The sequence below is a fragment of the Rhincodon typus genome, chromosome 27 (assembly GCF_021869965.1).
Source record: "Rhincodon typus isolate 14 chromosome 27, sRhiTyp1.1, whole genome shotgun sequence".
NCBI lineage: Eukaryota > Metazoa > Chordata > Chondrichthyes > Orectolobiformes > Rhincodontidae > Rhincodon > Rhincodon typus.
In genome coordinates this window covers 5,241,105-5,255,045 of record NC_063358.1, presented here as the reverse complement: position 1 = coordinate 5,255,045, position 13,941 = coordinate 5,241,105, and the positions used below count along the sequence as shown (strand labels likewise).

Below are 13,941 nucleotides of genomic sequence, written 5' to 3'. Positions count from 1 at the left end.
GACCCCTGTTTTAGGGATTTTAAGTAAGCTTTTGGCTTGGCTACATTCTGAAGTGTTTAATTGAAATGATGCGGAAAAGGGTCTTTGGAGTCTCAAACTTGACTGAGTGTCTCTGCACAGATTCTGGTAGCACTCAGCAGGTCTGGCAGCACATGTGGAGAGAAAGCAGAGTTCTAGAATGGTCACTGGACTTGAAACATTAACTCTGTTTCTCTCTCCACAGATGCTGCCAGACCTGCTGATTTTCTCCAGTAACTTTGTGAAAACCGAAAGAACTGTGGAAGCTGTAAATCAGAAACAAAAACAGAAATTGCCAGAAAAGCTCAGAGATAGTAGGATCTGCCGATGTTGGAGAATCTGAGATAACAAGGTGGAGAGCTGGATGAACACAGCAGGCCAAGCAGCATCAGAGGAGCAGGAACATTTCGGGTCTGGACCCTTCTTCAGAAAATTTTGCTGGAAAAGTTCAGCAGGTTTAGCAGAAATATAAGCTCTCATTTCTCTCCACAGATGCTGGTTGCTCCGAGTTAAAATTTCAGGTCTTCCTCAGAAGGTGCCTCTACACACCTCTCTGTGCATTGGACCCTAAATGTTAATTCTGACTTCTCTCCACAGCTGCTGCCACACTTGCTGAGTTTCTCCAGCACTCTGTTTTTTTTTTGTTTAGGATTTCCAGCATCCGGAGTTCCTTGTTTTATTTGCTTGCAGACTTTTTGTGTCCTTTCTTTCAGCCCTGTGGCCCTGGGCAGCATGTTTTAGGATCGAGAAGTTGCCTGTTTTGGAGTTTTTGCAGCTAATGAGCGAAAACCCAGAGACAAAGCAGCAGGCACAAAGCCAACCACTAGGAGCCTCTTTCTCTCTCTCTGTCTGGGATCGTGAGTTGCATTGAGGGCCTGCTCTGAAACAGGAGCTCCGGAGCTTGCTCACACGTGTGTTTGGTGAGTGTTGCCAACTGATGTTGCCAGTTTCAGGGAGAATTCTCCGCAATTTCCAGAGGCTGCGGCTCACTCATTGCAACCGGGTGCAGGGCGGTGAGTGCTGGCGGGGGCTCCGACTGCATTTCTCTTTTCCCTTTTCCCTTCTTTTGGGGAAAAAAAGAAACAGCATGCTAAACCCGGACTTTTTGTTTCTCTTTTGCAACAGCGAGGCCTCGCTGCAATGGAAGGAAGTCCCGCTTCTTTTTCTTTTATTATTATTATTATTATCAGAAGGCAGCTTCTGCCGCCTGAGACTGGGGCAGGGTTTTGTAGGAAAATCCCAGGCTCAGCCTCATGCCCGGCCCCTGGTCACTTTGCTGGGCTGCAACCTGCTGAATTCTCTTTCGGGATCCCCCCGCTCGTTTGGGGCATGGATCCTAGGGTGATCTTATAGATTTCTCGGTGGTTTTGGCGGGGTCCCTGATGATTTTGGGGGGAGTACACGTTCATTCAGGACGGTTTTAGTGAGTGCCTGGTGATTTCAGGGTGATTTCACAGGGATTCCAGGTCATTTCAGGCTGATTTTATCCAATGCCTGGTGATTTCAGGGTGATTTTACTGGGATGCCAGGTCATTTCAGGCTGATTTTATTCAATGCCTGGTGATTTCGGGGTGATTTCACAGGGATTCCAGGTCATTTCAGGCTGATTTTAGCCAATGCCTGGTGATTTTAGGATGATTCTACTGGGATTCCAGGTAATTATGGGATGATTTTAGTATGTGCCTGGTGATTTCAGGGTGATTTTAGTGTGTGCCTGTTGACTTCCAAGAGATTTTGTTGAATGCCTAGTGAGTTTGGGATGATTTTAGGGATGCTTGATGATCTCAGGATGATTTTAGTGGATGCCTGGTGTTCGCAGTGTTTTTAGTGGGATTCCAGGTGATTTCAGGGTGATTTAGGGGATGTTAGGTGATTTCAGGACAGTTTTGGTGGGCAGTAGCCTGCTGATTTCAGGGTGGTTTTAGGGATGTTTTCCATTGAAACATTGTAATTTGTCAGTCAAATAACTGGTTCACCAACTGGGTGGTGATTGTAAACTGTCTTCCAGCTGGATTTTGTGAAAACAAATTAAGACACATTCGGTATTTGTACATCTTAAATTAACCTGCCTTAATTTGGCGCACCTTTGCATTTACCCTTTATTTTATCATCTACTTTTTTTCATTCACTCGTGATATTTGTGTGTCACTGGCTAGGCCAGTGTTGGCATGTCAGTAAAGGTTACTCAGTGGCTTGAAATAATCCAATGCAAAACATGTTTTTTTTCTGGAATTGATACTGTACTGCAGCAGCGTGCAAAATTTGATCATCCCATTATCGTGACCATTGATCTGTCTCAGTAATGCATCGCAGTAAGTTGGCAGATTTGATCCCAGCTCCAAAGTAACATGTTTCTGGTCACCACACTCATTGATTGAAGAAGAGAAAATTGATGAATCATTCTATTTCTAGATCAAAACTCTATTGAATGCATAGGAGTAAACATCATAGAGATAGACTTGCTTCTTGTCTGTACACCTCTTACTTTAAAATTCTGACCATTGTTTTTTGAACCTTCCAAAGCCTTCCCCCTCGCTCCATCATTATTGTACTCCTGCCTACAATCCTCCAATATGTCCATAGTCCTCCAATGCCAGCCTCTTGAAAATGTTCTGTTTTAATTTGGTACGCTTGGCTTTATTGATTAGTGCATTGGGTGAAGGAGTTGGGATGTCATGTTGCTGCAGTACAGGACATTTAGAATACTGCATGCAATTTTGGCTTTAGTGCTATAGGAAGGATGTTGTTAAACTTGAAAGGGTTCAGAAAAGATTTATTGGGTCATAGAATCATACAGTATGGAAATAGACCTTCGGACCAACTAGTCCACACCGACCATATTCCTGATCTAAACTAGTCCCACCTGCCTGCATTTAGCCCATTATCCGTTCTAACTTTTCCTATTCATGTACTTATCCAGATGTCTTATAACCGTTCTAACTATATCTGCATCCACCAGTTTCTCTGGCAGTTCATTCCACATACTGGCCACTCTGTTTAAAAAAGAAGTTGCCCTCATGTCCTTTTCAAATCTTTCTCCTCCCACCTTAAAAATGTGCCCCCTAATTTTGAACATTCCCCACCTTAGGGAAAAAAGCCTTTGCTATACACCTTATCTAAGCCCCTTATGATTTTGTAAACCTCCATAAGATCACCCTTCAACCTCCTACGCTCCAAGGGAAAAGTCCCAGCCTACCCAACCTCTCTTTATAACTCAAACCCTCCATTCCTGGCAACATCTTGGTAAATCTTTTCTGAACCTTAGACAACAAGGTGCAGGGCTGGATGAACACAGCAGGCCAAGCAGCATCATTTCTGAACCTTCTCCAGTTTAATAATATCCTTCCTATAACGGTGTGACCAGATGTGCACACAGTACTCTAGAAAAGGCCTCACCAACTTTCTGTACAACCTCAACATGACGTCCCAACTCCTATACTCAAAGGTCTGAGCAATGAAGGCAAGCGTGCTAAACGCCTTCTTAACCACCCAGTCTTCCCCTCAGTGGTTAGCACTGCTGCCTCACAGCACCAGGGACCCAGGTTCGAATCCGGCCTCAGGTGACTGTGTGGAGTTTGCACATTCTCCCCGTGTCTGCGTGGGTTTCCCCCAGGTACTCTGGTTTCCTCCCGCAGTCCAGAGATGTGCAGGTTTGGTGGATTGGCCATGCTAAATCGTCCAAAGTGTCTAGAGTGGGAAATGCAGGGATGGGGTAAGTGGTGGGTCTGGGTGGGATGCTGTTTGGAGGGTCAATGTGGACTTGATGGGCCGAATGGCTTGCTTCCACACTGTAGGCATTCTATGAAAAAAAACAATTATGTAACTGAATCTCGAGGCATCTCTGTTCTACAACATTACCCAGGGCCCTACCGTTAATGGTATCCGTTTTGCCCTTGTATTTTTTACCAAAATGCAATACCTTGCATTTGTCCAAATTAAACTCCATCTGCCACTCCTCAGCCCATTGACCCAACTGATCAAGATTCCTGTAATCTTAGAAAACTTACACTGTCTACGATACCAATAATTTCGGTGTAATCCGCAATTTACTAACCACACCTCCTACATTCTCACCCAAATCTTTTAAATAAATGACAAATAAAAGTGGACCCAGTACTGATCCCTATGGAACACCGCTGGCCACAGGCCTCCAGTCTTTAAAATAACCTTCCACTGCCATCCTCTGTTTCCTACCATAAAGCCAATTTAATATCCAATTGGCAAGCTCACTGTGAATCCCATGCGATTTAATCAGTCTACCATGCGGAACCTTGTCAAAAGCTTTACTAAAGTCCAAGTTAACAATGTCTACTGCTGGTCGTTCATCAATATTTTTGGTTACTTACAAGGATGTTGCTGGGATTGGAAGGTTTGAGTTTTAGGGAGGGGCTGAATAGACTGGGGCTTTTATCCCTACAGCATCAGAGATTGAGGGGATAACCTTATAGAGGCTTTTTAAAGCATGAGGAGCATGGATAGGGTGTATACCAAGGTCTCTTTTTTTACCCCGGGATAGGGGAGTCTAAAACTAGAGGACGTGGGTTTAAGGTGACAGTGAAAGATTTTAAAGATACCTGAGGGGCAACTTTTTCATGCAGAGGTGGTGCATATGGAATGACCTGCCAGAGGTGGTGTAGGTGATTACATTTATAGCATTGAAAAGACATCCGGATGGCTGTGTGAATAGGAAGGGTTTAGATGGATATGGGCCAAATGCTGGCAAATAGATTAATTTAGGATATTTTGTCAGAGCGGTAAAGTTGGACTCAAGGGTCTATTTCCATGCCATATAACTCTCACTCTCATTGGTTAAATCGAACCATTAGCAACTATGCTATCACATATCTGGGCCGTAAGTTCTGAAATCCTTCTCTAAGCCTCCCTGGCTCCCAGTTTCCAGAAAGTCTCTCCATAAAACATACATCTGACCAAGCTTTTGCTCACCTGCTCTTATACCTCCTTATATGACTCGTTTTTGTCTTTATTTTACAACACTAAAGGTGCTGTACGAATATAAGTCAGTATCTTGCAGGGGGGAGGAGGGAAAATTGGAAATTTTAACACCAAATTTTGCACACTTGAAATAATTTGATTGTTGCATGTTTAGCATTTTTCAAAGACATTTTCTTGCTTAACACATTCCAATCAGGATAATAATTGTTCTTGTTGAGCACCTCCAAAGTACTTCACAGCCGCAGAAAGACTTGAGAAATTAGGTTACGGTTGCACTAAAAGAAAACAAGGAAGTCACTAGTTACACAGCAAGCTCCACAAACAACCGTGAATGAATGACCAGGTAATCTGCTTTTGTGGCGAATTAACTAATGCCAGGAGAGCCTCCTTGATCTTATCCGAAGAGTACCGTGAGATCATGTACCTGCATCCGAGAGTGAGGGTGAGGTCCTTGCTTTAAGATTTCATCAGCACGTCAAAGGATATAGCCAGGAAAATAGAGATTTAGCTTTGAGCTCATCAAGTCTCAAACGGGCTCAAAGATCCAAATGCCCTACTCCCACTTGTGCTTCTGTAACTTACGGTCTTATCAGAAAACTGGCATTTTTTCAGAGCTGCACTGAAATATCAGCTTAGATCATGTACTCAAAATTAAACTACTTGTAATAATGACAGAAACTGAGCAGCAGTCAACATTTTGCATGTTTTCCTTTTTACCTGAGCATCTAAATCATCCATTAGTTTGTGAGAAACCTGTAATTTTGAGGGTTCGGGTCTGAAATGTGTAGCAGACTTAAAGGAAAATTTAGATTGAAATCTATTTTGGTGCTATTGCAATGCAGCAAGTTTTTTTTTGTTCCTTCTATAAATATAAGGTGAGAATGATTCAGAAACATAGAACAAAGGAGCAGGAGTAGGCCCTTCAGCACTATGAGTCTGATCCGCCATTCAATATGATGTTCAAACCAGTATTCTGTTCCCACCTTCACCCAATGTCCTTGATCGTTTTAGCCCTGAGCACAATATCTAACTCTTTCTTGAAAATATTGAGTGTTTTGGCTTCAACTGCTTCCTATGGCAGAGAATTCCACAGGCTGACCATTGTTTGCATGAAGAAATATATCGTCGTCTCAGTCTGAAATCGCCCATGCCATGTCCTTACACTGTGATCCTGGGTTCTGGACTCCCTGGTCATCAGGAACATCCTTTCTGCATTTACCTTGTTTAGTCCTGTTGGAATTTTATAGAGAACACCCCTCCTTTTTTTTACTAAACTCCGGTGAATGTAGTCCTAACCGATCCAATTTCTCATCATACATCAGTCCTGCCATCCCAGGAATCAGTCTGGTGGACCTTCATTGCACATCCTCCACAGAGCTAGAACTGAAAATAACACTGATTATTGTTGTGTGTTGAATTTCGCTAAGATCTGAGAACTTAATGTTGTTCTTTGTTTTTGTGCGCTGTCTAGAGACCAAAAGACAAATGAAGTACATTTTGGTGACTGGTGGCGTGATATCGGGGATTGGAAAAGGTATAATTGCCAGCAGCATTGGAACCATCCTGAAGTCTTGTGGGCTACATGTCACCTCAATCAAAATCGACCCGTACATTAATATTGATGCTGGAACATTCTCCCCATATGAACATGGTAAAGTATTTTGTACCCTGATTGTATATCCTACCCTACTCTTAACACTGTGCTCTATTCTTACTATAGTATAGTTAGAAGTATTTAAGCAGACATTTATTCTTCAAGGTGGTGATTTTTATTGGTGGTAAATATCACAATTATAGAGGTTATGCAATCATATAATTATAAAAGCAGGTCAGACAGTGGGAATTCCGAGGTGAGTAACTCACCTCCTGACTCCCTAAAGTTGGTCCGCTATCTACAAGGCACGAGTCAGGAGTGTGACGGAATGCTCCCCATTTCCTGGATGGAGGCAGCTCCAACAACACTCAAGGAGCTTGACACCATCCAGGACAAAGCAGCCCATTTGACTGGCACCCCATCCACCACTTTCTGCATTAATTCCCTCCACTTCTGATACACAGTGACAACAGTGTGTATTAGTTACAAGATGCACCGCAACAACTCGCCTAGCCTCCTCTGACAGCGTCTCCCAAACGCATAATTTCTACCACCTCAAAGAAAGAGGGCAGCAGATGCATGGGAGCATCATCCCCGACAAGTTTCCCTCCAAGACACTCACCATCTTGACTGGGAACAATGACACCATTCCTTTACTGCTACTGGGTTAGGATCTAGGGATTAGTTTCTTAGCAGCTCTCTGGGCTACGTAAACCACATGGACTGTAGCGATTCAACAAGGTGCCTGACCACCACCTAATCCAGGGCAATTAGAGGTTATGCAATAAAATTTGACTGAACAAGCGAAACCCATTTCCTGTGAATGAATATATTAAAAAGTCAATAAAATAAGGTAACAATTAATTGCGTATATTCTGCTGATAAAGTACAGAAACAGACCCTTCGGTCCAACCACTCTATGCCAACCATGTTCGCAAACTAAACTAGTCCCATTTGCCTACATTTAGCCCATATCCCTCCAAACCTTTCCTATTCATGAACTTATCCAAATGTCTTTTAAACATTATAACTCTATCTGCATCCACCAGTTCACCTGACAGTTCATTCCACACACGAAACACCCTCTGTGTAAAAAAACATTACCCCTCATGTTCTTTTTAAATCTTTCTCCTCTCACCTTAAAAATATGCTTAAAAATATGAACTCCCCCACCTAGGGAAAAGACCTTTGCTATTTACCTTACCTATGCCCCTCATGATTTTATAAACCTCTATAAGGTCACCCCGCAACCTCGTACGCTCTAGTCAAAAAAGTCCCAGCCTATCCAGCATTTTTTTTATAACTCAAACCCCTGGCAACGTCCTAGTAAATCTTTTCTGAACCCTCTCCAATTTAATAATATCCGTCCTATAACAGGATGACCAGAATCCTGCGGGATCTAACTTTACTAATTAGTTTACCATGCAGAACCTTGTCAAAGGTCTTACTAAAGTCCAAGTAAACAACATCTACCTCTCTGCCCTCATCAATCTTCTTGGTTACTTCCTCAAAATACTCCAATAAAGTTTGTGAGACACGATTTCTCTCCACAAAACCATGCTGTCTATCCCTTTTCATTCCTTGCCTCTCTAAATGCATATAAATCCTATCTTTCAGAATAACCTCGAACAAATACACTAGACTTGAGAGGAAAACTGTTGTCCTTACCTGGTCATATGACTCCAGGCCCACAGCAATATGCCTGATTTGTAACTGCCCGAAATAGCCTAGAAAGATGCTGTGGTTAAAAAGTCAAAGGAATGAAACTGTCCACGCCACTTGGTATTGACCCAGGCATCAGAAATGATGATGGCAAACGCAGCCCTGTCGATATTGCAAAGTCCTCCTTCCTTCTGGGGATAGAGCCAAAATTTGGTGAGTCATAGAGTTGTACAGCACGAAAACAGACTCTGGTCCAACTCATCCATGCCGACCGGGCACCCTAAATTAATCGAGTCCCATTTGCCAGCATTTGGTCCATATCCCTCTAAACCCCTCCTATTCATACACCCATTCAGATGCCTTTTAAATGTTGTTAATGTACCATTAAATTGCATGGAGTATTCCAGTAGTGGCTTAACCAATGTCCTGTACAGCTGCAACATGACCTCCCAACTCCTACACTCAGTGCACTGACCAATAAAGGCAAGCGTACCAAACACCACCTTCACTATCGTGTCTACCTGCGACTCCACTTTCAAGAAACTGAACTTGCACTCCAAGGTCTCTTTGTTCAGCAACACTCCCCAGGACCTTAAGTGTATAAGTCCTGCCCTGATTTACCTTTCCCAAATGCAGCTCCTCACATTTATCTAAAGTAAATTACATCTGCCACTCCTCGGCCCAGTGGCCCATCTGATCAAGATCCTGTTGTACTCTAAGATAACCTTCTTCGCTGTCCACCACACCTCCAATTTTGGTGTCATCTGCAAACTTACTAACCATACCTCCAGCAAAAGCCTGACACAGTCATATTCACAATGTCCGATACAACAGCATCACCATAGTTAAGTATGCCCTGTCCCACCAGGAGATTTCAACAGATATAGCAACTCAGGACTGGATATCCATGAGGTGATGTTGGCCACCAGCTGCAGCAGAACTCGATTCAGCCAGAATTAACCTTGGTTCACTGATACCTGCAGGAAAGCATATCCAGAGCATTGCTAGGCAAACCCGAAAATGAGCTGCCAACCTGGTGAAGCTGTTAAACAGGACACCTTGCTGGCCAAACATCCTGGGCAGTGACAAGTGATAAGGCTAAGCAATTCCACAACATGCAGATCAAATCTGTGTTCTGCAGTTCTGCCACATCACATCATCAATCTTGCTGGACAATTAAACTCATTGGAGGAAGAGACTCCACAAATATCCCCATCCTCTGTGAAGGGGAAGCCAACTACATCAGCCGAAAAGATGAGTCTGAACCAATTACAACGATGTTTAGACAGTGGTGCTGAGCATATAATCCATCTTGGGCTACCTCAGATGTTGCCAACATCATTGATGCCAGTCTTCAGCCTATTTGATTCAGTCCATGGTTAGCCCTGCTGCCTCACAGCGCCAGGGACCCGGGTTCGATTCCACCTTCAGGCAACTGTCTGTGTGGAGTTTGCACATTCTCCCCGTGTTTGTGTGGGTTTCCTCCGGGTGCTCCAGTTTCCTCACAGTCCAAAGATGTGCAGGTGAGGTGGATTGGCCATGCTAAATTGTCCATCAGTGTTGAGGGATGTGCAGGCTAGGTGGATTAGCCATAGGAAATGCAGGGTTGTAAGGATAGAGTGTTCAGGGTTGGGCGGTGGGGGTAGGGTGTCTGGGTGGTATGCTGTTCGGAAGGTCAGTGTGAACTCAGTGGGCTGAATGGCCTGCTTCCGCACTGTAGGGATTCTATGATTCTAACTTAGCCATCACCAAATCAGACCCACAGGTCTGTCATTCTGCTGCGTCTCCTTATGGCCTTTCTTAAACAAAGGCACAACAGCAGCCACTCTCCAGTTCTCCAGCACCTCACCCGTAGTTATAGATGACACAGATATATCTGCAAGGGGCCCCGCAATTTCCTCCCTAACTTACCACAACATCCTGGGATACACGAGATCAGGTTCGGGAGATTTATTCACCTTTATATTTTCTAAGACTTCTAGCACTTCCACTTCTGTAATGTGAACTGTTTTCAAAACGTCAGTATTTATTACCTTGCATTCTGTATCCTCCATTTCTTTCTCCAGTGTAAAAAAGTAATACCTCTCCCATCTGAGGCTCAACACAAAGGTAACCTCTTTGATCTTACAAGGGCCCGACTGTTTCACAAATTTTTCTCTTGCTCTTAATGTACTTGTCGAATCTCTTTGGATTATCTGGCAAAAGTATCTCATATCCCCTTTTTGCCTTCCTGATCTCCCTCTTAAGAATGCACCTACCCACTTGTCTTGTTCAAGAGATTCATTTGAATCCAGTTGTCTATACCTAATATATGATTCTTTTTTATTCTTGACTGGAACCTCGCTATCTTTATTCATCGATTGCTCCCTATTCCTACCAGCCTTACTTTTCACTCTACACGAACATAATGACACTGAATTCTCATTATCACACTTTCGAAAGTCTCCCACTTATCAGGTGCCCCTTTACATGCAAACAATCTACTTTCAACTTCTGAAAGCTCATGTTTCATACCATTAAAATTTGCCTTAGTCCAATTAAAAATTTTAACTTTTGTGGAAGGCTTATCGCTTTCTATAACTATTTTAAAATTAATAGAATTATGATCATTAGACCTGAAGCTTTCCTCTACTAATCTTCAGTCACTTGCCCAGTCTTGTTACCCAAGAGAAGGTCAAGTTTTGCTCCTACTCTAGGAGGAACATTTACGTATTGATAAAGAAAACAACAGAGTGGGTTTAGTTCTTGTACCAGCTCAGGGCACCATGGAAGTATTGACCTCACCCCTCACCCAAGGTGTTGTGACTCTTGGGTTAAACTATCACCAGTCGTCTCTATCTCCAATGAGCGAGCAGTCCTCTGGCTGTATGGCAACTTGCCTTTTTATATACTTACGTGTTGATGTGGTGATCTAGCTGTGATCACTGAAACTTTTGGGAAAAGACTTGAGAAGGATGGTGTCTGTCATGATATAGGAAACTGGGACAGTCCATTCACACACAGGTAGCTCCGACAAACAACATGGAGTTAATGACCTGATAATCCGCTGATGGTGTTGTTTGAAGTATTAATATTGGCCAGAAAACCTTAATTGATCTGGATGAAAATGGCGACTGAAGCTGATTCAATATCCCATGATATGATTCAAGTTACAGTACAATTCAAACAGCATTTCATTGCCCACAAATCCAAGGGCATGTGCTGGCGGGTATAGCTAATAAAGTATTGTTTAGCCTGCCTCGCAAGTCAGGCTTACGTAGCTAACACATAAGGGCATAACAGGTAAAGTCAGAACTTGTTTAGCAACATTTGAAAAGACATGCAATTTTCTTTCGCTTGCCCATCCAATGGAGTAACTCCATTTTATCATTACAAAAAAATAATTTTTTGGAAGTAGTGTTCTAAAGGGTATGTGCAGTATGTCATACAAACAAGGAGCCTGCTTTGCCATTTCGTAAGACGTTGGCTAATTTGATTGTAACTTCAAATCCACATTCCTGCCTACCTTAATAACCTTTCATTGCCTTGGTTTAATTAAGATCTCCACTTTTGCTTTAGAAATACTCAAAGACTCTGTATTTTGAGGAAGAGAGATCAAAAGACTCATCCTCTGTAAGAAAAATATTTGCCTCATCTCAGTTATAAATGGGTTTAAAAATAAGAGTTATTTATTTTTAAACAGTGATCCCTTGTTTGTATATTCACCCATAAAAGGAAACATCTTCTCCATATCTTTGTCAACCTTTTGTCATTCATGCACTAGATCACCCAGATCCCTCTGAATCTTAGAGCTAAGCAATTCCTCACCATTTAGATAATACGCTTTTTTAAATTCTTCCTGCCAGGTTGGACAGTTTCACATTTTTCCACATTATACTCTTATTTGCCACATCTGTATATCTATTTGTAGCTTCCTTATGTCTTCTTCATAAACTACTTTCTGACCTGTTTTTGTTTCATCAGCAAAATTGGCAACTATGTGTACAGTACCTTCATCCAAGTCTTTTATTGAGGTCCCAGCACCAATCCCTGTGGCACACCACTTGTTATATCTTGCCAACCAGAAAAATACCCACTTACAGCTGCTGTCTGCGAGCCAGTATTTTATCCCTGCCTATATGCTGACCCCCTACATCATGAGTTTTAATTGTCAATTATAAACTTTGATATGGCACTTTATCAAATGTCTTCTTGAAATGCAAGTACTGGAAATCCAATGGTTCCCTTTTATCTACAGCGCACATTACTTCCTCAAAGAGCTCCCAAATAGATTAGTCAACATCATTTTTCTGAAGAAGGGTCCTGACCTGAAACATCATCTTTCCTGCTCCTCTGATGCTGCCTGGCCTGCTGTGTTCCTTTAGCCCCACACTGTGTTGTCAGTCAATATCATTTCCTTTTCACAAAATCATCCCCTGATTATCTTGAACGTATCTAAACACTCTGCTACACCGTCTTTTGTAACAGCGTTCTAACATTTCCCTAGATATTAAGTTCAGTGGCTTGTAGTTTCCTGCTTCCCTTTTGAGTAAAGATGCCACTTGCTATCTTTCAATCTAATGGGACCTTTTGCAAATCAAGGGAAATTTTAATTTGGAAAATTAAAACCAACACACCAACTGTGCCTGTTTTAAGCAAAGATGAAGTCCATCAGGATCCGGGGATTTATGAGTGAATCTACAAACCAGGGATCACTGCTTAAAAATAAATAACCCTTATTTTTAAAACAGAGATGAGGCAAATATTTTTCTTACAAAGGATCATGAGTCTTTTGATCTCTCTTCCTCAAAATACGGTGGATGCAGAGTCTTTGAATATTTTTTAAGGCCGAGGTGGAGAGAAAGGTTATCAAGCTCAGAGTTCCAACATTTATTCAGTACCCACTCTGGTGATTGTCGTTTACCTGAGTTGCTCCCAGTTTTCCTTTTGCTGATTTATCGCTGCATCTGATGAATTGCAAAACCCGAAGTGAATAGTGTGAAAGGATGCTCCTTTGGTTGTGCAGGTGAGGTGTTTGTGTTGGATGACGGCGGTGAGGTAGATTTGGATCTGGGAAACTATGAGCGGTTTCTAGACATCCGTTTAACAAGAGACAACAACATTACAACGGGGAAGATCTACCAATCGGTGATTAACAAAGAAAGGAAAGGAGATTATCTGGGCAAAACCGTACAAGGTGAGTCAGTTTCAAATATTGTCAAGTGTACAAAGGGGTTTTTCTTATGGTTGTTTTATCCATTTCATTCATTTCTGTTCACTTTCTCCCTGCCCCTTTATTTTTAAACAGTGACCCCTAGTTCTAGATTCTTTCACAACATCCAGCTGGTCAAGTCCCCTCAGGATGTTACGTTTCAATTAAATTTCCTGTAAGATCATCCCGTACGCAATTCTCCTTCTAAACTGTGCAGCTGCTCAGAAATTCCACACCTCCAGTTGGTATTCCGATTCTTTTGCTTCCAGTTCTGGAAGTCAGTGCTGCACCCAGACAATGACAACAACTTGCATTTATATAGCACCTTGAATGTAGGCAGGTCATTTATTTTTCCTTCAGCAAAAGTATTAAGGGATACAGGCCAAAGGCAGATATATGAAGTTAGGCCACGGATCAGCCAGGATCTCATTGAATGGTGAAACAGGCTTGAGGGGCTGAACGGCCTACTGTTTTTCTTATGTTCCTATCTAAAGGTACAAGGGCAGCAGGTACATTAGAACAC

At 42.4% G+C, this 13,941-nt stretch overlaps 1 protein-coding gene across 1 annotated transcript in view; it reads left to right on the top strand.

Annotated features, from left to right (window-relative positions):
• The first annotated feature begins 926 nt into the window (after positions 1 to 926).
• LOC125486244 (CTP synthase 1-like) overlaps positions 927 to 13,941 on the top strand; it is a 35,592-nt gene continuing 22,577 nt past the window's right edge. The window contains exons 1-3 of the mRNA XM_048612915.1: positions 927 to 1,031; positions 6,443 to 6,622; positions 13,233 to 13,403. Of these exons, the coding sequence (XP_048468872.1) occupies positions 956 to 1,031; positions 6,443 to 6,622; positions 13,233 to 13,403 (427 nt within the window). The 5' untranslated portion in view covers positions 927 to 955. The remainder of the gene's footprint in view (positions 1,032 to 6,442; positions 6,623 to 13,232; positions 13,404 to 13,941) is intronic.